Source organism: Jatropha curcas, chromosome 7 (assembly GCF_041381405.1).
Source record: "Jatropha curcas cultivar XTBG-Jc1 chromosome 7, XTBG_Jcur_1.0, whole genome shotgun sequence".
Classification (NCBI taxonomy): Eukaryota; Viridiplantae; Streptophyta; class Magnoliopsida; order Malpighiales; family Euphorbiaceae; genus Jatropha; species Jatropha curcas.
In genome coordinates this window covers 20,352,155-20,375,659 of record NC_143157.1, presented here as the reverse complement: position 1 = coordinate 20,375,659, position 23,505 = coordinate 20,352,155, and the positions used below count along the sequence as shown (strand labels likewise).

General features: G+C 34.1%; 3 protein-coding genes and 1 pseudogene across 8 annotated transcripts; 2 read left to right on the top strand and 2 right to left on the bottom strand.

The window, feature by feature from the left end:
* Nucleotides 1-806: 806 nt before the first annotated feature.
* On the top strand, nucleotides 807-4,766 carry LOC105639190 (transcription factor GTE4). 4 transcript variants are annotated; one of them, XM_012223161.4, is made up of 5 exons: nucleotides 807-2,879; nucleotides 2,976-3,021; nucleotides 3,143-3,250; nucleotides 3,375-3,450; nucleotides 4,477-4,766. In XM_012223161.4, the coding sequence occupies exons 1-4, from the start codon at nucleotides 1,194-1,196 to the stop codon at nucleotides 3,422-3,424; spliced, it is 1,890 nt and encodes a 629-aa protein (XP_012078551.1). In that variant the 5' UTR covers nucleotides 807-1,193; the 3' UTR covers nucleotides 3,425-3,450; nucleotides 4,477-4,766. The 4 variants fall into 4 exon arrangements, with proteins under 4 accessions (XP_012078551.1, XP_012078550.1, XP_020537015.1 ...); XM_012223160.4 differs by having other exon boundaries at nucleotides 3,135-3,250; XM_020681356.3 differs by having other exon boundaries at nucleotides 808-2,879; nucleotides 3,146-3,250.
* A 1,192-nt stretch (nucleotides 4,767-5,958) lies between these two features.
* LOC105639192 (malate dehydrogenase, mitochondrial) lies at nucleotides 5,959-9,586 on the bottom strand. The gene is made up of 7 exons (XM_012223163.4): nucleotides 9,170-9,586; nucleotides 8,709-8,882; nucleotides 8,420-8,588; nucleotides 8,068-8,129; nucleotides 7,806-7,927; nucleotides 6,869-6,986; nucleotides 5,959-6,353 (listed from the first exon to the last, which is right to left on the bottom strand). The coding sequence occupies exons 1-7, from the start codon at nucleotides 9,422-9,424 to the stop codon at nucleotides 6,216-6,218; spliced, it is 1,038 nt and encodes a 345-aa protein (XP_012078553.1). The 5' UTR covers nucleotides 9,425-9,586; the 3' UTR covers nucleotides 5,959-6,215.
* Nucleotides 9,587-13,252: 3,666 nt separating this feature from the next.
* Nucleotides 13,253-16,013, bottom strand: LOC149494917 (pentatricopeptide repeat-containing protein At3g22150, chloroplastic pseudogene; annotated as a pseudogene).
* Nucleotides 16,014-17,516: 1,503 nt separating this feature from the next.
* On the top strand, nucleotides 17,517-21,779 carry LOC105639193 (protein NRT1/ PTR FAMILY 2.7). Of its 3 annotated transcripts, XM_020681361.3 has the most exons (5): nucleotides 17,517-17,671; nucleotides 17,797-18,014; nucleotides 19,188-19,729; nucleotides 19,880-20,706; nucleotides 21,328-21,779. In XM_020681361.3, the coding sequence occupies exons 1-5, from the start codon at nucleotides 17,596-17,598 to the stop codon at nucleotides 21,363-21,365; spliced, it is 1,701 nt and encodes a 566-aa protein (XP_020537020.2). In that variant the 5' UTR covers nucleotides 17,517-17,595; the 3' UTR covers nucleotides 21,366-21,779. The 3 variants fall into 3 exon arrangements, with proteins under 3 accessions (XP_020537020.2, XP_012078556.2, XP_012078554.2); XM_012223166.3 differs by lacking the exon at nucleotides 21,328-21,779 and having other exon boundaries at nucleotides 19,883-20,918; XM_012223164.3 differs by lacking the exon at nucleotides 21,328-21,779 and having other exon boundaries at nucleotides 19,880-20,918.
* Nucleotides 21,780-23,505: the final 1,726 nt, after the last annotated feature.

The following is a 23,505-nucleotide window of genomic DNA, read 5'->3' as shown; positions in this document are numbered from 1 at the left end:
ATGTCCCATTATGCATCGCTTTTTTCTTAATTTTGGATCATTTATTTTTCATGTGCTGGCTACGATGGAGGATACTTCTCTTCAACATATTTTTCAATTGTTATACAGACTTTGGTCAAGTAGGAATCAGGTGGTGTTTAATCAACGAAGATTCACTCCATATCAGGTTGTTGGTTATGCTTGGCATGGTTTGTATGACTGGTAGTCAACTCGTGATGGTTTTTCCTCTGTCCCCGCTGTTGTGGTTTCCTCTGTTCCTAATTCTCGCCATTGGCAGTGTCTACCTTCGAATATTGTACGGAAGTTATGACCATTCGTGACTGCGTCAGAAAGGCTAGAAGACTGTTGTTGTGGAATCTGATTCACAGATGATTTGTCAAAAGGTTAATTTTTCATATTCTGGTATAACAGAGCTGGATCTTCTGGTTTTAGATTATAGGTGATTGCTTTTGGAAGGAAATGATTTTTCTCTTTCCTGGGTTAGACATCATGCTAATACCATAGTTCACTTGTTAGCTAAGGTTATTATTTCCAATGTTGGCAATAGGATTGGAGATCCTCGATTTTTTCACGTAGCATTCTAAAGCTTAGATTGGGTGCATTAGGAACCTGTTGATTCGGGCTGAGATGTCTTTTTTTTTTTTTTTACTAAGTTTTTCCTGGTATCATTTTTATTAATATAATTTTCATTTTCAAAAAAAAAAATATATAAATTTGGTAAAATTTGAGAATTAAATAGAAACTTATATTAGAAAAACTAAACAAAAAGGATAAAATTGAGGACGTTCTTAGGTCCCATCTGACTTGTCACTTGTCATCATTCCACCTCCATTCTCATTCTTCACTTTACTCTCAAAGCGCGTGTGCTCACTTTCTCCCTGTTGAATTCCTTGACTGAAACTCCACTTCAGCTTCCTCAATTTCTCCCTTGGAAAAAAAAAATAATAATCAGAAACCCTAGTTCCAATCTTTGTACCTTAGACGTACCAAAAACCCTACCTTTTCCCCTCTTTCATAAACCCTTTTCCAAAAAGATCCCTGGGCATTGTATTTATATAATTTCTGGCCCAATCATCGAATTAAGATCATTTACACCTATGAATTAGAAAAATTAGCTGTTTTCTTTCAAAATTAGGTTTTGTTTCTTCATCAAGATTAGGGTTTTGTATTTTGTATTTTTGTTCATTCGATAAATGGCTACAGGGCCAATTTTTGCTGGCGGTGGAGATTCTCGAGGAAAGAAACAGAAATGGATAGATACTAACAATAGCAGCAAAAAAATGTATGCCCAAAAACTCCATAACAAATCAAAAAATCCCACCCATATCCCTCATCCGGAACAGTTCTCTCCGGGCGGCGAAGAGTACAACAAGAACAGCTACTACTCCTCGCAGCAGCCGAAACAGCAGAAGCGCTTCAACACCGTGGCGTCTGACCATTCGTCGAGTCACAATCGCCTTCAACCGGGTCCACAGAATGATAGGACTGGTAATTCACTATCCGGGTATGTGAAATTTGATAATAAGGTTAGAATTAGCTTGAATGATAGATCAAAATCAGTTATTAGAGAGCTAAAGAGAAAACTAGTTAGTGAACTTGATCAAGTTAGGAGCTTGAAAAGGAAACTTGAAGCTAATCAAATTCAATATGGTGGGTATAATTATAATGGGATGATAGGTGGTGATGATGGTACAGGGGGAGGTTATAGTAATAAAAACAGTACTCTTGCTAGGGTTAATTCTGAAGTAAGTTATGTGGGGCCCAGTGATCCACAGCCGTTGCAAGGATTAGCTAATGATTACGGTGGTGATGGCGAGAATGTTAAGAAAGAGAGTAAAACCTCAAAAGTGAATCAGCATCATAAGAATCCTCCAGTTTCTGTGATAAGGAAGGAAAAGACTAGTAATTTAGAGACTAAGAAGTTGAAACAATGCAGTGGAGAGAAGAAAGTCGGCAGAGGGAAAGTAACGGAGTTGGATTCAAATATGGATAGGTATAATAGGGAGATATTTAAAAAGTGTGAAGATTTGTTAGGAAAGTTGATGAATCATCAATATGGATGGGTGTTTAATGAACCTGTGAATGTGAAGAAATTGAAGTTGCACGATTATTATAAGATTATTAAGCATCCCATGGATTTGGGGACAGTAAAGAGTAGGTTGCAGAAGAATTGGTACAAGTCACCTAAAGAGTTCGCAGAGGATGTGAGATTGACATTTAATAATGCTATGACTTACAATGAGAAAGGGCAGGATGTGCATATTATGGCAGGAACATTGTTCAGATTGTTTGAGGAGAAGTGGACAGTTATGAAGGGCAAGTTTAACTGTGATGAAAGGCACGATATAGGGCATGATACAAGTTTTCCAAAACAAGCTTCAAAGAGAGCTCCGGCTCTGGCTCCAGCTCCAGCTCCAGCTCCTCCTTCCCCTAATCGCAGTCCTCCTCCATTGAAAATGCCCTTGGAGAGAAGGAATTTGGATAGATCAGAGTCTATGGCAAAGCCTTTGGTTTCCAACTTAGAAGGAACAAATATTGTCACACATGAGGGTAAGACACCAATGTCAAAGAAGACTGAGCCAAAGGATCCTGAAAAGAGAGAGATGACTTTTGAAGAGAAGCAGAGACTGAGTATGGACCTACTGAATTTGCCTTCAGAGAAATTGGACAGTGTTGTCCAGATTATTAAAAAGAGGAACCCTGGGCTCTGCCAACAAGAAGACGAGATTGAGGTGGACATTGATAGTTTTGATATTGACACACTATGGGAACTTGATAGGCTTGTAACCAATTACAAGAAGAATTTGAGCCAGAACAAGAGAGAATCTGAAACCACTTGTCATGAAAGAGAAGAAGCTGGCCACAACTACCAGGAGGCTGTAAGATCATGAATTGTTATTTAGCTCAATCTTTAGATGAATGTCCTGCATGATACTCGTAATGGTTGACACATTTTTCATCTCATATGCATGCAGAATCAGATATCTACTGCTGCAGGGGCACCAGAAGAATCTAAAGCAGGTAAGCTCTTAAAATCAATTGGATTTCCCTTGCCATTTTTCAGGCTCTACTTATTGCGTTTTGGTGATATTCTAAGTTTATGCGCCAAATTTAAACGCTAATTTCCTTTTAAGCACTTAAGAAGATTTTGCTGTATGTTCTCCCAATCGAGCAGAGAAACAAGGTGATAATGCGAGTAAATCAAGTAGTTCAGGCTGTTCTAGCAGTGACTCTGGATCATCTTCAAGTGGTAATGATGACATTTTGCATTATCTGCTATAGTGAGGTTACATGTACAAGATTTTTAGGCAATTAGAATTCCAGTTGTTAATGCAAATGGATTTCTTCCTTTTTCTTTGATACTTCACATGCAGATTCTGAAGGTGATAGTGGCTCAGGATATGGATCAGATGCAGGCCAATGACATAGGAGCTGGTAGACTTAGTTGAGGTAGGAAGCATTCTTTCATATCTCTTGTTTCCACATGACCCTGAAAAATAGTTATTCAAGTAAATATATAATATTGTATTTTTCCCTTAAAGTTAATGGCTTTGCTCCTCATTGTGGATTGCTTAAAAACTTGCAGGTGGTTTTAAGCTATGCCAACATTCTATGTGGGCTCAGTACATAAATTTATCCATGTGCTTTTCATAAAAAAATCTTTGGAAATGCCTAGTCCAGTACTTAAAATTTAGAAATCAATTTGAAATATTGAGTCATAACCATCCACAAGTTTTTGCTTCGGACTGAAATATCTGGAATTTGTTCATTGTATAAGAACAGATGCCGCTCCAAGCTTTTTGATAACTTGAGAGTTATACAGTTTTCAATACTTGCACAGTGGAAATCTTACCTATGAGACAGCCTTTTTTCTACATTGTTATTTTTTTTTTGTATCTGCAATATTTTGCCATGTAGAAATGTACTTTTCACTAGATTTTTGCTGGCTGTACATGTTTTTTTTATCCGCACTTCTTCAAATGTTCTTTTTCAATTTTTCTAAGTTCCCATCAAGTGGAATTTTGGTGTCTGATCTCAAATCATTGACAGCTAACTGTGGCAAAGTTTTATGTTCCACATTTCTTGTTTGTGATATTACCTGTGGACTTTAAGATACTTATGATGCATTCACAAAATACTTTGTTCTTGTTAGGGCAAGATTTATTTATATGATTTCAGTTGTTCTGTGTTTTCATCGACAGCTAATGTTGACTATACTACATAACATTACAAAAAAAAAAGAAAAAGATGCAAATAAAGAGTAAATCCAAAATGAAAATTATTGTAGGAACAGTAATTCGTTCACTATTGTTGTAAGAACTCCAATTGGTGCATACGTGCAGTCAGGCAAGGCCGGAACTTTTTTGAAGAAAAATGAATATCATGTGTTTTTCTTTTCTCTTTTAATTCTCCTGGCAATATAGTTTTTACATTTCAGTACTAAAAGCTGAGATTTGAGGATGGTTTTTGTTGCAGCCTGCACTTAGATGTCAATTGATGGATCCTTATCTGCACCTGACAAAGCTTGAGATGCTGGTTCTTCCAGTTACGAAATGTAGTAGTGTTCTCAAGGTACTTGAAATCTTGTAGCTTTTTATTTTAAGTTTTGTCAACTTGGGTTATGCTTAAAAGCTGATTCCTTGTTCTTGGGTGGTAGGGTGAATAATTTTATACAAATACTAGCATTAGAGTTTCTTTTGCCCATGACTTGTAAGGTATAGTGGACAAGAAGAAATAGATATTTAATGGAGTCCAAGTTCTTGTTCCTTTTGGCCCCTCGAGTGTTATATAACTCCTGAATCCCACGTGTTAAATTAGGTTCTGAAGTGTTATGCTACAAAGGAATTCATGTGATTTTATCACCATTATATTGCATTATGGGGTAATTTTCAACCGTTTTTGCTGTTGATAATAAACTGTTTCTAAACAGCAGAAGCCTACAATCTGGAGGGAGAGTCTTCAAACTCAAAAGGGGTGGATTAAATCGTCACTAATTATAATCGGTGCTTTCTAATCAGTCAAATGCTTTTCGAAACACTGAATAATATTTCTAATCTACTGTATGATTTTTTAATTTTAAGAATTTTTTTTAAAGTTAAATGATATTTCTAAATGTTTAAATATATACCATAAATTTATTTAAATTTTGGAAAGATATATATTTATAAATGCGCAGAAAGATTTTTTTTTTTTTTCAACAGTTAAGTCCCCGAGGTTGCTTGAAGTATAAAATCCATTTTGCACTTTCAGTTTGTGAAAAAGACTACTGTAGTCCTTATGCAAAAAGAAATTACGCAAGTACATATTTTCACCAGCACTTTATTAACTAAAGCATGCATTTTCAACAGAAACACTTCAACAAAACTTTAACATTTCTTGGAAGAATAGTTTAACACCACAAAACCTCAAAAATGAATCATTCATTAATTTTATCAATCAGTAGCAACAGATCAATATAACCAGTCATTAATCTCATCAAACAGTAGGAATGAATTAGTATTTTAATCAAACAGGACTAAATAATAGTCCTCCAATTCGAAAAAAAACTATATTTTTGAACTTTCTAGAGCCTCAATTTTTCATAAGCAGTATAAAACAAAAAGATAATAAAAAAATCGAATTCAATACCAAACAGACAAATCCATCACTTGCTTTGGATAAGAAGCAAAACGATACTTTAACATTTCCACAGCTGATATGGGGAACAACCCATGTTGAACTAATAGATGTAGCTAGGAGTGTGGCGTCAGAAAGGAAAGATGACTATCCTTTCTTAATGTGCTTCCTAAGCACAATTAACTTAGTCCACCAATTCCATTCCCAACGTATACATTAGAGAGAAACGATTGCAGGGCAAAATATATCCATCAAGTACTTTTGCCAAGTCCACTTTCATAGTTTTCCACGCATTCCCTACTTAAGTGGATCGCATAGCATCATATACTTGTGACAGACACATGAACAATTAACTTTTTGTCTCTAAATTTTTTAAATTGGATTCAAGTTGCTATTGAAACCCTCCCATTACATTCCACTGGGTATTATTGATGAAAACTTCAGTTAATGAAAAAAAAAGCCTACTCTACCTCAAATAGTAAAGCCGGTGCTGGCTGCCGAAGTTAGCAGCAATGAATACAACACATGAAAAAGAAAGCAAAAATTTTGTATGTGATTATGATGGAGGGAACACATGACTACCAGCTAAGTAAACTGCATTACTGGTTGGCGAACTTGATTCCCTTCTCAATAGATGCCAGAAGCTCAGGCTTCAACTTTTCTAAGCCAGCACTCTCATACTCAGAAAGAGGGCCCAACCCAAAAACTTCCTCCACACCATTCTTTCCAAGCCTCACCTGCAAACACGGAACAGAAACGTTTACACCAATTGAATGATTGTACAATATTCCCACATGAATCATGTGTCCTACATAATACCTAAGACGACTGAAAAAGGGAAAAAAATGTTGTAACCATTTTTTTCCCATCTCAAAGAATACAGTTCTAATAGGACACTCTCTGGTACCTTCATTGATAATCCAGCTTCATTCGTGACAAAGAAAGAGAGAGAAAGGGGAGGACTAATGTTGTCAACAACTTTTCATCTTAACTTGTGTTTTAGATTTGTTTCAAAATGTTAGAAACAAGACACCAATGTCCCAATCAGAGACTCCAAGTACAATGATAAAAAGTAGCATTTCGAACTGCAGTTGTGAACTGTAAGTCATGCCGGTAAGATAGCTATTATTCACTAAAAATAGGACAATACTCAAACCATTAGGGCTGCCCACATAAAACAGAGAAATTTTCCCCCAGACAGAAATCGATCAAAACTTATCTGTCATATACAATCATGGTTAAGTCAAATCACCTTCGAAGCAAAGAATGGAAGTTCAGTAACACTTGATTGCACAAATGTACATTCCACAACATCTGGAACTCCATTCAGTCCTTTCAAGCAAGCATCAGCGAAGATGGCTCCAGCATAGCTGCAAAAGACCCATCAGACTGGTAAACAACAAAAAGTTTGTTTTCCTTTTGCAACGGTGGACGTGAATGGAAATAAATGAGAATAGAAACAGAACAAAAAATCCATCGAATATAAACACTGGAAGTTCGTTTCTCGGGAAAATATCAAGCACATTGATCTTTCATTGAGACAAGAAGAGTGCAATTGCACAAAACCTGGCTATGAAAGCATTGGATTCTTAAGTAAAAACAAAAAAAAGGACATACTTCTCACTGGAATTCTGTAACATAAGGCCAACACAGGGTAAATGCATCCATAACATGTTCAGAAGAGTTGAACAGATACAAAAAAAATAAAAAAATAAAAGCCAATGATTTAGATTTCCATTTGGCTGCATTTATATCAAAGTAATATCAACTATAAGTTAGATCATCAACACAAGTAAAACAGTTGCAGAATAAAAAATGCAATGCTGAAGCAGTTCTCCAGCTCTAGGTTTTCGTATTTGAAAAAACTGAAATTGCCAACCAAATTTCATACACACTAATAGTAAAATCAAACATACAAGATTAATCATTTTCAGACTTCCCAAATTTCAGGTCTTGGTCATGGTGTCAAACAAATGTAATACCAAATGCAATCAATCCAGAAACCAGAATTCCAGCATGGTTACAATTTTAGGCCTTCAGAAACTCAAGAGTTTGCCTGTTGTTTTCTTCTGATTCAGCTTTGCCCCAAAACTTAGCAGGTAGAAAGATTTTACATCAAGCAATTCAAATATTGTTTCTAAAGAAGCCAAAATTCAAAAGCATCAAAACTAGTCAGAATGCAAACTTACGCCATTGACAGAGTTGCAGAGCCCTTTCCAGCCTTTGCTTCCACAACTTCCGTCCCTCCATCTTGAGTTCTCTTTGTAAGAGCTTCAATATCTTCACTTGACAAATTGGCTTTTGGTGTGGCCTTCAACAAGGAAATCATATAAAATTAGCAAAAAGCATGTCAAAAACCAGAAGGGATTTTTCATTGAAAAAGTTATACAGAACAAACTTATATCCAAAAAATGCAAGAGCAGTGCACAAGGGGAGAGAGCAAGCAAGTACCTGTGAAAATAGTGGAAGAATGGTGATGCCGGCATGGCCACCAACAACTGGTACATTAACCTCTGCAAAAGAAACATAAAGCCAAAAACAAAACAGGAAATCCATGCATCATAAATCAAATTTTCATACTTTGCCCTATGTACAAAAGTAGAGAAGTTGAAGCTAATGGGTCATAAGTTTTACATCATATAAGTATAACAAATTGAGAGAGCTACATATATTAACGACGAATCCAATTACTTAAGCTAAGCTCTTACTATCCTAAACCAAAGCGTTTAGCTTTCTTGGGTTTTATATATGTGAGGATACAATTATGAAAAATAGGTTCTAATAAGAATGTGATTACACAAACCTGCAACTGGAACCTTGGCCTTTCCAGCATAGAAAGTCTTGGCCCTAACAACGTCAAGGGTTGTTACACCAAACAATCTTTTCTCATCATAGGTTCCTGCCTTTTTGAAAACTTCAGCTGCAATGGGCACAGTCGAATTCACAGGGTTGCTAATCATATTAACAAGTGCCTGATCCCAAGAAATTCAACCCAAAATTCATCAGCCATGAAATCCCATAAAAGATAAAACAATCAAATAGCTGAAATAGCCGTCTGAATAGGACGCTTTAGCACAAAAGTAGAAACTCACATTAGGACAGTACTTGGAAATTGCTTGACAGAGTCCCTTAACAATTCCAGCATTGATGTTGAACAGATCATCACGGGTCATTCCAGGCTTCCTTGGCACACCAGCTGGAATGATCACAACATCAGATCCTTCCAAGGCTTGCCCCAATTGATCTTCTCCTACATACCCTTTAACCTAAAAGCAAGCAGGCAAAGGGAAATGTAACAGGAATTCACATAGACGCAAAAACGCAAGCAAAATAATAAGAACCGCAAGGCAAGGAAACCAAAACAAATAAACACCAGATTCAGCTCCAAATACACATTAATAATGTCAAAAGCTATAAAAATGAGGAAATTTAGCGCCAACCGGACCAGAATTAGAACTAAATTAACCAAAACAGCTTAACAAGTAAATATACACAAAACCTAAGATAAGAGGTAAGCAAAATTGACAGCAGTGTTATAAAAATCGAAAAATACCTCAGATCTGGTATTGATGTGGCTAACATCGGCGGCGACTCCAGGGGTGTTAGCAATATCGTAGAGAGCAAGGTTAGATACGAGAGGATTAAGCTTCATGAGCAAAGCCAATGGCTGACCAATTCCACCGGCGGCACCAAGGACAGCGACCTTCCGATCGGGGACGGCCTCAGAGCCATAGCCACGACGGAGGAGGTGAGAAGAAGAGGTAGAGTTTGTTAGGGTTTTGACGGATCTGAATAGTGAGCTCCTCATTTCCACGTTTGGGTAACTCCGCAGGGAGAGAAAGACAGAGAAATGAGGAAAGAGGGTTTTGAAAGTGAGTTTGATAGTCTCGAGGAAGGTGTGTGCGTTGGTACTTATTGAGTGCTCCTGAGTAAATCATGGATGGTCCAAAATCCGAAGCATATTCCCGTCGCATTTCACTGTAATTTATCTTCCCCTTTTCTTTTCAATGTTATTATTATTTAATTTTTAAATCATAAATATATTAAAATTTATTTATTTCAAAAGAAAAATTATTACTATAATGTTTCTCAAATTTAATCAAAATTACTATTTCTTTCCTAATATTTAGGAAATTACCGTGAATTTCATTTAAAAATATTTTTGTTGTCGTTGTATGAAAACTAAATAGTAAATTATTACTAAATGTAAGAGATTAAATAGTGAAAATATATTAAATGTGAATAATCAAATAAATAAAATAGAAAAAAAATAGCATTTTTTTAAATAAAATAACTAAATAATTTAACAAACTAAACCTTTCAGGGAACATAATGATTCTCCAAACAATAAGGATGGAGTCATAATTTCAATCAAACGTGTGATAATTTATCTTTATTCTGGTTGTATTTTCGATTTTTTTTTTCTTTTTTCTTTAACATTTTAAATTGTGTTGATTTATCTTCGCTCTGAATTTAAGATAATCTTTTTTTTTTTAGATTTAGTTCAAATTTCCATGTTTTTAATATTTTTTTAATATTTATTTGATAAGATTGATTTTCTTATATTTCCTTAATATTATTAATGCCAAAAAAAGCTGGGTTTTATTTATTAGATCTATTTATTGAGTTTATAATGGAGCTAAAACGAGAAAAGGAAAAATAAAAAGTTGATGGTAGAAAAGAAATTTTTGATTTTTTTTTTTTTTTTTGGGGGCTGCTGGTACTGTTTTTGAGGGTGTTTGCCCTAAAAACAAATTGGTTGGAACTTGGATGCCAACTTGAAAATCATTTTTAGATGTTGGACCAAAAATAATTCTCTAAGTGTTAATTTAAAATTTTTCTGATAGAAATATGTTAAATTTACCTTAAACATAATTTAGCAGAACATCAGAATAGACAATAGAAAGAAAATCTTACACAAGTTGTCTTTTTTTTTTTTTTTTCCCCTATTTGTCTAACCCACCCTTCTAAGCCTAAATGGGAGTTACTACAGCAGGAGAAGGGGTATATCAGCCATGGTGAATCTTCACAGCCTTTTTTTGTCTGGTGAAAAGACTTCCTCTGCTTCTACATCAAGTTTCTTTCTTCAGACCATCCAATGCTTCTAAGACCTGTGCTAGGTAGCATATTATTTTATTTTTAAAAAATTAAAAAAAAAAAAAAAAAAACATCACACCACATAAATTATAATTTCACAGTCAAAGGGAGGGGAATGAAGAAAAAAAAGAGAAATAACATATGTTATTTTTATTCCAGTCATATTCTGGGCATAAAATTATCCAATTATTTGATAACAATCTCCCTTAATGGAATCATGAAATTCAAGCAAGAAACAAAGTATGTGCATAAGCATCCATTTTACTAAATTGATGCTATGTTCTTTCAACATCCGGCAGCCTAACAAATATTTTGCATACTCTTTCTTCTCAAGAATAGCTCAACAATTTACATACGAATGCTTCATATGGGATACAATTATTCTAGTTAGGTCTTGAAGACTCAACAAATTCTTTTCTTTTTTCTTTCGGTTGAGAAAAGAAGACTCAACCACAAGATGAATGTTGCAAAAATGCAGATTTTATGATGCATTATGGTCACAATATTGGACAAGATTAAAAATGATCACATTTGACAAAAAGTGCAAGTAGCATAGATTGGGGATAAAAGAGAAAAGATTGTTTCAGATGGTTTGGTCATGTCCTACATAGACTCCCATGTGCCCCGGTTCGTAAGTGCTATGTATTGATGCTACGGATGTTAACAAGGAAGAGGTAGGCCGAACGCTATAGATGAAAGTTGTCTAAAAAGACCTACTCTTGACTTCAGTACATACTTAATTATGAACAGAATGGAATGAAAATGAAGGATTTATATACCTGACCCAAACTAATATGGGATTAAGTCTTAGTAGTTGTTATTGTTGTTATTCCCTTCGCCTCCACAAAAACAACATCCCTTATGTCTTCTTGCACATGCGTGTATGAATAGGAGTTCTTCATAAAGAAACTTATGGTCAAATCATAAGCCTCAAGTATCAAGTTTAATTGAGAAATTGAAAATTTGCTTTCACTGTGTCTTTGAAACTTGAAAGTTAATATTACTAGATTGGGAAAATATTTATCTTAGCCAAAACATAAAAGTTTGATGGAGGCTCATTTTTCAATTGCTGGCTGGCTTGCTAAGTCAAAGCCTCTAAAACAGTTGAAACTTTTTTTATTAAGGTTCATATAATTTCAACATGTTCATGCTCAGATGGTTGAAGATTACAAGAATGATTTCCTATTACAATTGGAATGCCCCAAGGGTTGGTCATGGGTCAGTATCCTTTCACGAATAAGTTGACAAAGCGCATGCAAAAGATATTTCTTAGCTATGATTTTTAACCAGATTTGTGACTAAGAAGAACTTAGAAGTATGGAGGAGTAGCCAAGAGTTTAAAGGTTTCTAGTTAAGTAGAAGCAGAACAGAGTGCATACACAGCTAACAATGGAAGGGAGAGTCACAAAGCGAGGCCATAGAAAGTTATTCACTTTTTAGTTATGGAATGTTTATAGTAGTAGAACAAAGTGAAGCATGATTTGTATGCATTGCTTATTTCTATTGTGCTGCTTGATTGTTAGAATTTGGAGTGTGGAGAATGGCCCAATACACAAACATTCTATAAAGAAGCACTAAGTTAGAAATTTCATTGCACATCATGGTTACACGTTGTCCCATTTCACAGGTATACCGCTTTGTTCTGTCGTTCGCTCTGCTCGGTCTCTTTGCTCCGCTCCCTCGATCGGTCTTTCGCTTCGCTCTCTCTTTGGCTCTGTCCTTGCTCCCTTTGGGCCTTTCAGAGGAAGAAAATAGATGAAAGGAACTATTAATTATAATGAAGAGAGGAAAAACAAAAGCACAATTTATCATTTATTGAAAATAAAGATTGCTTATAGGAGAGAGAAACGAATAATAAGAACACCAGTACCTTTAGGTCTGGAAAACTTATGCCCAGACATCCTCTTCTTAAAGCTGTCACACTCCCTAATTTAGTAAAATATGGCATTGATATACATTGGGCCAAGCGGGCGGTGCATGTTATAAAGTTCCCACAGATAATGTCCTGATAAGAGACTTCAAAATTTGTTGTAAATGTTGGAGCAGAAAGAATATTTCCGAGCTTTTTCTTCTGGATAAGTACAGGATCAGGGATTGTATGCCTTTGTACCCTGTTATTGCCCCAGTTAAAACCAAATTTTTTTGGATGAAGAAAAAAATTATTGAAGAAAATGAATAGATGTAAAGACTGGAAAAATCCAACTTACAAGGATAAAAGATATTCTTATTCAGACGTTCACGAGAGGTAATTAAATATCAATTAAAATTTAATCCTTTCACAGACTAGAAAATACGATTGCTATGAACCGAAGTGATAAGTTCAGCAGTACAACTGATAAAAATTAATTAAGATATTCTTCTCTTGCTATGGATTTACAAATACATTTGCATATTTCACAAATGATAGATCTTCAATGAATTCAAATTTACAGATTTAGTAATGCAGGTCCAATAAGCACAATAAAATTTATCCCACCATAAAAACGAAAAACCAAGCAGCAAATTCGCATATTCACATGACATGTAATGAGAAGCCCCAACTATGTTTTTATCTTATAAGACCTAATACACATGTAAGTTAATTTATTGAACACAAGGCAATAATGTATGAGAAGTCTTTCTGGACCGACCTGAATAGGGTTATTTCAAATACCATTGCTGAACTGAATTGCATAGACCACGAAAGTAAGAGACATGAAAAGCATCCAATAATCATCCCCTTCAAACAAATTATTCACATACTTCAAAAGTCCAAGCCAGCAGTCAAGCATGTCTGTAAATTGTCACCTTGGATAAGCATTCAAATAATCATGGTTTTCAATTTTACCATTTGCAAAGAACCAAAACACCATTTGCCACCAGTAAGAGTCTTTCGTTTACCAAATGTAATTTGTCCATAAAAAACCTCATTTAACATCAAAACACATTAAACATATGACCTAGAAGAGGACTATAACCAGTATCTTTCATCTCCATGGCCAACCTTTCCAGCATTTCATATATCTCATCACATTGAGGGTGATCAAGTCTTTAGACACAAAATGCATGACATGACCTCTAATATCAACCAACTACGACCAACTTCCTTTTTTAAACCTTTTTCCCTCATCTCTTTCCTCAACTTATCAACACTTTCCCATTTTGCTTCTTCAACATACATAATGGAAAGTAAGGAGTGATAGCCTGCCAAGCTGTGTACTGAGTCCATTGTATGTAACTTATTGGCAACAACCTCACCTAGTTCAATGTGTCCATGAAGCCTGCAAGCACCAAGAAGTGATCCCCAAATTTCCATCACATTCCCTTCTTCACCCAATTGTTTAACTAACTCATGGGCTTCGATCACTCTCCCAACTCTCCCTAACATGTCTGCAACACAACAGTAGTGCTGAGTTGTGGGCAGAATCTTAAAGTCTCTCTTCATTGACTCAAATATTTAAAGACCTTCATCAACAAAACCAGCATAATTGCAAGCCGACAAGATTACAAAAAAGGTAATTTCATCAGTTTGATGCTAGATTTCTTGATGAAAACATTGACAAAACTAACCGGACACATTGCAATCCCATTTTCATCATTATCCTAAATTGCCTAATTGCTTTTATACATATCTCTGTCTTCACATACCATGAAACCATAGTATTCCAAGCAACCACATTTCTCTACGCATTGTCTTAAAACTGTATTAACTAAATCATACTCAAAAAAATGGAAAACATTACAAGAGCCCCAGCTACTCAAACATGTAGAGTACATATTTAAAAGAGAATTATATACAATTCTACTTGGGGATGATAAACACCGAATACAATGGCAATGAATGGCTTTACCTAACACTAAATTACCAATTTCTGCACAAGCTTTGAGGATAGAAGAGTAAGTATAGGAATCACATTTAGGGCTTGGACATGCATCTTAAGTTGGGAGTAGAATAAAAGGGCTTCTAAGGACATATTTAATGCAGAACCCAAGAATAGCGTCTTGACACCCCAAATCAAATTGATATATAAACCCTAAATCCCAAATTAGAAACCCTAATTTTTAAATTAGGAATTTCTTATTGGATGGAATTGCAGATCTTGACCCAAAACTCAACTAGAAGTATGAACCAAAGATATCAAGGTGATAGGATGAACGCCACAAACATTAATTATTTTTGATAAGTTCGAAAATAAGTTCAATGAAGAACTAAAGAGAATTCACCTCTCTTGATTGAATAATCCTCCTACAATGCTTGATAGCTAAGTATTTATACGTAGAAAACCCTAAAACTAATTAAAATATAAAGCCCAATTGAAATAGGTCCAATTATACTAATTTAAACATAAGCTAAATATAAGGCTTAAGGTCCACATATTTGGATCATGTGAACCAACCCCGGATCTTCTTGCAAGCTCATCTCTTTATTTGGCGCTTTATCTTAGGCCCAAATATCTTCTTGACCAATCCATCAAATGCTTCCTTGACTTTCTTAGTCCTTGCCCTTCTAATAGGTCCATTTGAGAATAGAATATCCTCTTGTGCAGTTAGGGTTTGTGTATTTGTATCATTCAGATACTAGTGACAGATTATTCAATTTATGCATTTTATTTCAAGAGCGATGAATTCTTTTTGGTTCTTCATTGAACTTATTTTCGAACTTATAAAAAGATAATTATATTTGCAGTGTTCATCCTTTCACCTTGATATCTTTGTTCATACTTCTAGTTGAGTTTTGGGTCAATATCCGCAATTCCATCCAACAAGAAATTCATAATTTGGGAATTAGGGTTCCTGATTTGGGATTTATGGTTTATATATAAAATCTTATTTGGGTGTCAAGATGCTATTCTTGGGGTTCCGCATCAATATTGTTGCAAATGAAACCAATAATAATTGTATTCCAAAGAACTATAGTTAGGTGAGGAATTGTGTCGAACAGTTGTCGAGCAAGATGTGGTTGGCCCTCTTGGTAGAGCCTGCTAAGCTGAGAGCGGATCGTAGGGGTTTGAGAGTCATATTTGGCAGTGGTGAGATCGCAAAGAGAGAGGCTTTATGGTTGTTGCTGCCGGAGAAGGAGTCTAAGTGATACGAAGGTGTGGAGAGAGGAATAGGAAGAGCAGAAGACGAAGAAGCCATATTCACGAGTGAATTCTTTGAACGATGATGGCTCCTTTTTGCGCTCTCTCGTCAGTTGTGAAATCGTGCAGTTGGTTTGGCAGTTAATAACACGTGGATTTTTTTTACATTTTTTAACAGTTTCCCTCTCATTGAAAACCAATGGCTTTTATCTTTTTCTGTTTCTACTTCTTCATTTTTTGTTCACTTCCCATTAAATCGCAAAAAAAATACAAACATAAAAAGTAGTTTAACTCAGAAAAAAAAAAAAAAAAGAAAACAGAAATATATAGGTGCCCATGAGCACTGGCAATTCTCAACAGATTATTTGAGATTAAGGTTAACAAACAAAGAAATAACAACAGTCATTGTTTCATGACTTTTTTTATCTAATTTTTTTTTGGAAAATTTAATTTTGTTATATTAATTAGCAAAATTAAGAGTATTTATAAATGAATTTTAAATATGAGCTATTAAGCTATTATATTTGTACACAAATTAGTAAAATTATATATTTGAAACTACAACCGGTAATTTTCATAAATTTATTTAATGCAAACAAAGGTATCACTCTCATTTCATTTGAAAAAAGAACAATCTATTAAAAGATTGTGATAGTTTTTTCAAATGATAACCAACTATTGATTTGGTATATTGTGATCCCATACACCAGTTGTAGATGATAAGGTCGTAAAAGTTCAGTTTTGGTATGGTTCTTAAAAAAAAAAAAAAAGAATTGAACTAAAAATTCAGTTTTTTCATTTTTAGGAATTAGAATCAGAACTGAAAGATTGAAGAACGAGAACTATACCAAAGTTTCGATATGGTTTCGGTTTTTCGATTTCAATTCTTTGATTTTGGTTCAAGTTCTAGTTCGAGTATCCACTAGAAATTATTATATTTTTAGAATACATTACAATGTTCCTTTACATAAAAATATATCTATCAAAATAAAATTACAATATAAAAATAAGGTTTTATTTTTATTCTTTGTAAAAAAAGAAGCTCCCATCATCTCAAAGAAAAAATATACTAAAAGATTTGATACCTACTACAAATAATATAATATACTAAGAAATTAAATAAAAATATATGTATAAATTAGTTTTTCAATTCGATTCAGTTCTAGTGTGGTTCTAGTATAGTTCTTTATAAGAACCAGAACCAGAACTAAAATAATTAATTGCATTCAGTTGAGTGCAATTCAGCTCTTACTATCTCAATTCCAATTCGATACAGTTTTGCGATTCAGTTCGGAGGCTCAGCAACGATCCATAGCCCTATAGTAGATAAGTATTTTCCAAAATGCAGCGGTTTGCAGCAGTTGGGCTCTTTGTTTTTCTTTGGTACATAGGGGGAGCATAGGCTTAAAGGAGAAAACTAATTAATGCAAGAGCAATTGGAAGTAACACCACTGACATCATAATTCAACAAATTAAAAGAAAGGCCTAAAGGGGAGAGAACACATAGGCACCCACCATGAGACAAGAAGCCCAATTACCCAATCAATTTGTATTAAAGTTGGCTTGCACATCTGAGTGATGGGATGGAAGAATCCATTCTCACTTGCGAGAGCTCGGTATGGAATCTCTTTAAAGAGTGAGCGCTTTGTCTTTTATTATAGACATGTTGGCTTCTATGCAGAGATAATAATAAATGGTTGGTGTTAGTGATAATAATATTGTCGCATTGCAAAATTGTAGGACCACCTTTTTATCATTTAAGACCTACTCTATCTTCATCTTTCACACATTTCATTTACAAGCAACTAATAATAAGGCTCTAATGGCCGACCCAGAAACTGGAGAAGTCTCAAGCTCTGCTGCCCAACGTAGAGGCAACTGGATCCCTTTCATTATAGGTATTTATGTGCATATATAGTGTCTTCTGCTCTATTTTGATCATTTCAAATTTAAATTCCAGTTATTCTAGTTAATTGTACTAAATCATGGGTCGATGAAGTATATATTATTTGTGTTTGAGCAGGGACTTTGACATGCTTGACATTAGCTGGTACAGGATGGGTGTCCAACTTGACAGTGTATTTGATTCAGGAATTTAATGTGGAAACCATAGATGCAGCTCTGATTTCCAATGTTGTTTATGGTGCTTTCAGTTTATTTCCTATAGTTGGAGCTATAGTTGCCGACTCTTTCTTGGGTTCATTCTCCGTTGTCGCCATATCTTCTTGTGTTTCTTTTCTGGTAATTTAGTTATTATTACTCTTTCTTGCTCTTTAATTTCATTTTCAATTAATCTCTATATACATTGTCTGATAAACATGCTTCATTTAGCCATTGGATTAGCAATCTGGTGTAGAGGTGTACGTTCGGTTGGTTTAGCTTGAAGCTTTAACCAAATCAAACCATGAAATATACTCAAATCGAACCAAAACTATTAATGCAGTTTGGTTTGATTTTGGACATTTTTTTAGGAGAATATATGATCTATAAACGTGTTATATATGTATGAGAAAAAAATGATTTGCACTACTTTTTGGCCTCAACGATAAAATTAAAAAGTATATTTTATTTGATTTTTAATCTTACATTAGTTTTTAAATTTTAATTCTTCATTAATTAGGCAATTTATGGATTCAAATGTTGATTCTTTGTACATTTATTACTAAAAAAAATTTTTAAAATAGCTTACTCCAAATATAATTTGTACATTAACTATATTTTCCCTCAACAGCCTTCCACATTTGGAATTTTCATAAATAATTATATAATTTACCTAATTAACCTAAAATTATATACCAAACTAAATCATCAACTTCTAAGACCGCAGTTTTGAATCGGTTTGGGTGGTTTAAGTAGTTTATGAAGACTCTAATTTAGTGGTTCAGTGCATGTCCCTAATATAAGAGATCACAAATTGGACAAAAGTGTAAGCGATAGTTTTTATAGTATTTAGTAACATAACCTTTGAACTGGCATTTAGAGGTTAAGGTAACGTTTTATGAAAATTTAACTCATGTAACGTTTTCATGAAAAATTACTAGAATAGCTAGCAGCTAAACGCTACTAAAACAATTAGCAGCTAGCAAAACAGCTAATCTTGCCGAACACACCGTTAATGGCTTAGTAGTCAAATATACATCTTATACTAAAAGAAAATCGAGATTCAAACATATGCTAGTAATCTTTTTCTTTGGATATATATAAAATAAGATATTAAAAAAAAAAAAAACTATTGAACGAGTATCCAATAATAAATTGCCTGCCAAAAATGGTTATTGAACTAATAATTCAATAGTTAAGTATACATAACGAAAACATATTTAAACCTGTAGCCTAATACTTTGTTTTGTAATACAGAAGGTGAGGGATTTCAATCTTAGCTTATCTTGTCCTCTAAATAATAATTTGTTGCAGGGCATAGTGCTTTTGGCCTTAACTGCAACACTTGACTCCTTGAGGCCTAAACCTTGCAGGGCAGAAGACTCAAGTTTGTGCCAAACTCCATCAAAGCTCCAATACACAGTACTATATGGAGCTTTTGCTCTGGGATCTTTAGGGTTAGGAGGGACAAGATTTACAATAGCAACAATGGGAGCAAACCAATTTGACAAACAAGAAGATCAGACCAGTTTTTTCAATTGGTATTTTTTCACCTTATATTTTTCTTCTCTAATAAGTGCCACTGCCATTGTCTATATAGAAGATAATGTTAGTTGGTCTTTGGGGTTCTGGCTTTGTGCTGCTGCTAATTTCATTGGTATAGTCAGTTTTCTTCTGGGAAATCGTCTTTATAGACTTGATAAACCTCATGGAAGCCCATTTACTAGCTTAGCTCGTGTAGTTATTGCAGCTATACGAAAGAGGAAGGCCTTATTGTCTTCTACAAGTGATGACTATTATTTTGAGCAAGATTTGAAAGGAACTCAGGTTTCTGCTTCAATAACAGAGAGTTTCAGGTATGATCTTAAAGACAACACATTAGATTGGTTGGTTCGATGATAACCATTTTAGTTGTGATTGTAATTTTAGGATATACTGCTTTAAACTTTCTGAATATGATTTCTTTTGGAAAAACTGAATTAATTAAAAATGTGGTCTAACAAAAGCAGGTTTTTCAACCGAGCTGCTTTAAAAGTTGAAGGAGAAACAAATCCTGATGGGTCAATTGCAAAATCCTGGAAACTGTGCACAGTACAACAAGTAGAAGATTTGAAGACTCTGATAAGGATTTTCCCAATATGGTCAACAGCACTATTTGTATGCACTCCAATAGCAATGCAAAGCAGCTTAACTGTGCTTCAAGCTCTAACAATGGATCGTCGACTTGGACACCACTTCAAAATCCCAGCTGGCTCTATTTCAATCGTCGTAGGACTAATTAGTTGCTCCATTTTTCTCACCATAAATGATCGGTTTCTCTTTCGAATGTGGCAAAAGCTAACTCGAAAACCGCTAACTCTATTCCAAAGAATAGGAATAGGGCATGTGCTTAATGTGCTAGGCATGGCTGTATCAGCTTTGGTGGAGTCAAGGAGACTTAGAGTAGCTCATGCTCAATACTCAGATAGTGACAAAGAAAACTCTAGGATAGTGCCTATGCTCGTCTTATGGCTATTTCCCCAACTAATTCTAGTTGGTGTTGGAGAAGCATTTCACTTTCCCGGACAAGTCTCATTTTATTACCAGGAATTTCCTGATTCGCTGCGTAGTACAGCAACTGCTATGCTTTCTTTGATAACTGGGATTTCTTTTTATGCGGGCACAGCTTTAATTGATCTGATTAGAAGGGTTACAGACTGGTTACCTGATAATATTGATCATGGAAGACTAGATAATGTGTATTGGGTGCTAACGGTAGTAGGGATACTTAACTTCTGTTATTATCTTTGCTGTGCTAAGTTCTATAAGTTTGAGAATGTCCAAAAGGCCATAGGTGAGACTTCTTCAGCTTCTTTAGGTGAACATTTATTGTAACTATCACTATCTTTTTTCTTTTATACTCATTGACACAGGATTACTCTTGTCAAAAACCAGTAATTCTGGTATTAAATCTTACCTTAAGTCTACCTAGGTAGATAAAAGAGGTTAATGTTACTACTTTAAAAAAAATGACTAAAAATATTACTATTTTATCTGTTTTTTTTATTTTCAGCGTATGGTTAGAAATACCCTCGTTTAAACTAAACTCCTATTTGTGATTGATTTATTGGATATCTGGGTTCATACATCAAGTGTAGTTAATTCTTCTCTGAAATTAAATATTTGAAAGTGGACAACTAAGGCATGTTGGTCCTTATGATAATTATATAAACAACCTATCAATAGATACAAATTGCAGTCTTCCTTGGACATAATATATGGTATTGGCAGCATATATTTTCAAATTGCTAGTTCAATACGTGTTGAGTCGAAGTGAATATAAATTGGTTGGAGAAAGTTTGTACCGGCCAAAACATGCTTTCAAACACATTTTTAACTCTACTGTCATAAACATATTTGAAATAAATTTCTTGATTATTTGTGCTTAACTGCCTTGTTTGTCTTGTTTATGCAGAATCAGAATTAGGATGCAATAAATCATCATCAGGTTAGGTTTGTGACGGTAGTCTATGATTCGTTGACCATGTATAAAGAGATCAACTCCTCTTGTACATCTAATACTATAGATGATATGGAAAATTATAAGGTGGTCTCCTGTTGATAATTGAGAAAGAAAATAGAGTATAAAAAAACGATAAGAGAATTGATCAAGTAAGGTTAAGACTGATCGATTATATATAGGGAATTGGCTCCCTAGTGCAAATATCATGAGAAAACGGGTCATATGCGAAGACAGCTCGCTACGGGTTTCGGTAAATCCACATATCAATCTCCATTTGTTTGATTATGTAAAGTGCTCTCGTACATCGGTGCTGTTATTATGTAATGTGCTTAACTAACTCATTGTTTATTTTATCATTTTAGAAATCATCCTGTGTGAATGCTTAAATTATTTAATATTATTCACTGAATTATAAGATTTACTTCTTGAATTTAATTTTTTCTAAAAGGCAGATTATCCACCGCTGCTGCATAAGCTCTATTTCTTAATCTCAGAGCTAGAAAAAGTAATTCCTAAAATTCAATAGTTATTGCAATTATGTTGCTTATTGTCATTTGAACTTCGCTGTAGGATTGTGATATTATGTATGGGTATGGACAATTTAGGCATGGCCGGTTCAATGAACCGCCGGTTCCGGTTCACTGAACTGCCGGTTTGAGATGTTTAAAATTTTGAACCGGAACCGACCCTTGAACCTCCGGTTTCGGTCGGGTTCCGGTTCCGGCATGGTTTGGCACAGTTCCGGCGAACCGACGGTTCGAATTACAGTTCCGATTCGGTTTCGGCATTACGCAAATTTTAAAAAAATAATAAAATTTTAATTCCGAATTCATAAATAAATAATAATTTTAAAATGTTTAAATTTTATTAACTAAATAAATTATTATAAAATTTTAAAAGAAAAACTTCTATTAACTAACTTAGAACTATTATTATATTAAATTTACAATTTTGCTAATTCACTAATATAGAAAACTATAAATGGAATATAAAATTAATGAAATGAGTTGGAAATTATCATTTTCAAATACTAAGAAAATTATTAAAAAAATCAAATGAAGTAAATTTATGAATGGAAAAAATTGAGATTAGAGAAAGAATTTGGAATTAGATGTAAGAAAATAAAAAATAAACAATAGATAATTCCAATATTAAGAAAAATAAAGCAATAGAAAAAATAATGAAATATGGAAATTTGAGAGAATTTTGATTGAGAATAAGAAAAGAGTTATGATATAATTGGTTGTGAAATAAAAAATCATCAACTCATCATCATATTTATACATGTTTCTCATTTATTAGTTTCCCAAATTGCCCCTTATAATAGAAAAATAACAACTATATTTTTGGATAATTTAGTAAATTACAGTAAATAAATAAATAAAGAATTAAAAAATGAATAAAATTTATTTACCAAAAAATAAATAAAAAAACACCTATTATATCAAAAAACTATTCGTTACACTCTTTTTTTATACACTTGAAAGTATTTTTTTTTTTTATATAAATCAACTATTCATATACCATTTTTTTGTATAAATTAAGTAAAAAAATGTGTATTTTTTTTTCACCACTTTTTATAACTTATGTACCATTGTACTTCTCTTCACCATAAATCAAATCAAGTAATATAATTTTTTTTTTATAAAAATTTTAAGCTACAATTTTTTTGTGCATCCAGTTCGAACCGAACCGGAACCGCCGGTTCCGGGCGGGTTCCGGTTCATATTTTAAGATTTACATGAACCTTAACCGGCCCTTGAACCGCCGGTTCTGGTTCAAAATTATGAACCGCCGATTCCGATTCCTCTATAGTACGATTCCGTTTCGGTTCGGTTCCAGTTAGAACCGAACCGGTGGCCATGCCTAATGGACATGCTAACCAATAATTGATCAAGTACCACCTTGGAGTTTCTCAACCAGAACCTTTTTCAGTAATAGAGATCAAACCAAACCACAACCAGTACTCCCAGATCAATTCTGGCCGGTTCTGAACTGATTAACCCATCAATTCAAATTTATTTTTTAAAATACAGCTCAAACTATAACACAACTTCTTATATCATTTTTCAGATGAAAGAAAATAATAATGATAATAATAATAATAATAATAATAAAAAATTAGATTCC

What these genes read in the sequence shown, in the direction of transcription:
- LOC105639193 (XM_012223164.3), top strand. Translation starts at nt 17,596, where the DNA reads ATGGCCGACCCAGAAACTGGAGAAGTCTCAAGCTCTGCTGCCCAACGT. An exon ending in CTGGATCCCTTTCATTATAG is followed by an intron (nt 17,672 to 17,796) that starts GTATTTATGTGC and finishes GTGTTTGAGCAG; the next exon opens with GGACTTTGACATGCTTGACA. An exon ending in TCAATAACAGAGAGTTTCAG is followed by an intron (nt 19,730 to 19,879) that starts GTATGATCTTAA and finishes GTCTAACAAAAG; the next exon opens with CAGGTTTTTCAACCGAGCTG.
- LOC105639190 (XM_012223160.4), top strand. Translation starts at nt 1,194, where the DNA reads ATGGCTACAGGGCCAATTTTTGCTGGCGGTGGAGATTCTCGAGGAAAG. An exon ending in ACCAGAAGAATCTAAAGCAG is followed by an intron (nt 3,022 to 3,134) that starts GTAAGCTCTTAA and finishes TTTCCTTTTAAG; the next exon opens with CACTTAAGAAGATTTTGCTG. An exon ending in CTCTGGATCATCTTCAAGTG is followed by an intron (nt 3,251 to 3,374) that starts GTAATGATGACA and finishes CTTCACATGCAG; the next exon opens with ATTCTGAAGGTGATAGTGGC.
- LOC105639192 (XM_012223163.4), bottom strand. Translation starts at nt 9,424, where the DNA reads ATGAGGAGCTCACTATTCAGATCCGTCAAAACCCTAACAAACTCTACC. An exon ending in TTTCCAAGTACTGTCCTAAT is followed by an intron (nt 8,589 to 8,708) that starts GTGAGTTTCTAC and finishes TCTTGGGATCAG; the next exon opens with GCACTTGTTAATATGATTAG. An exon ending in GGCCAAGGTTCCAGTTGCAG is followed by an intron (nt 8,130 to 8,419) that starts GTTTGTGTAATC and finishes TTTCTTTTGCAG; the next exon opens with AGGTTAATGTACCAGTTGTT.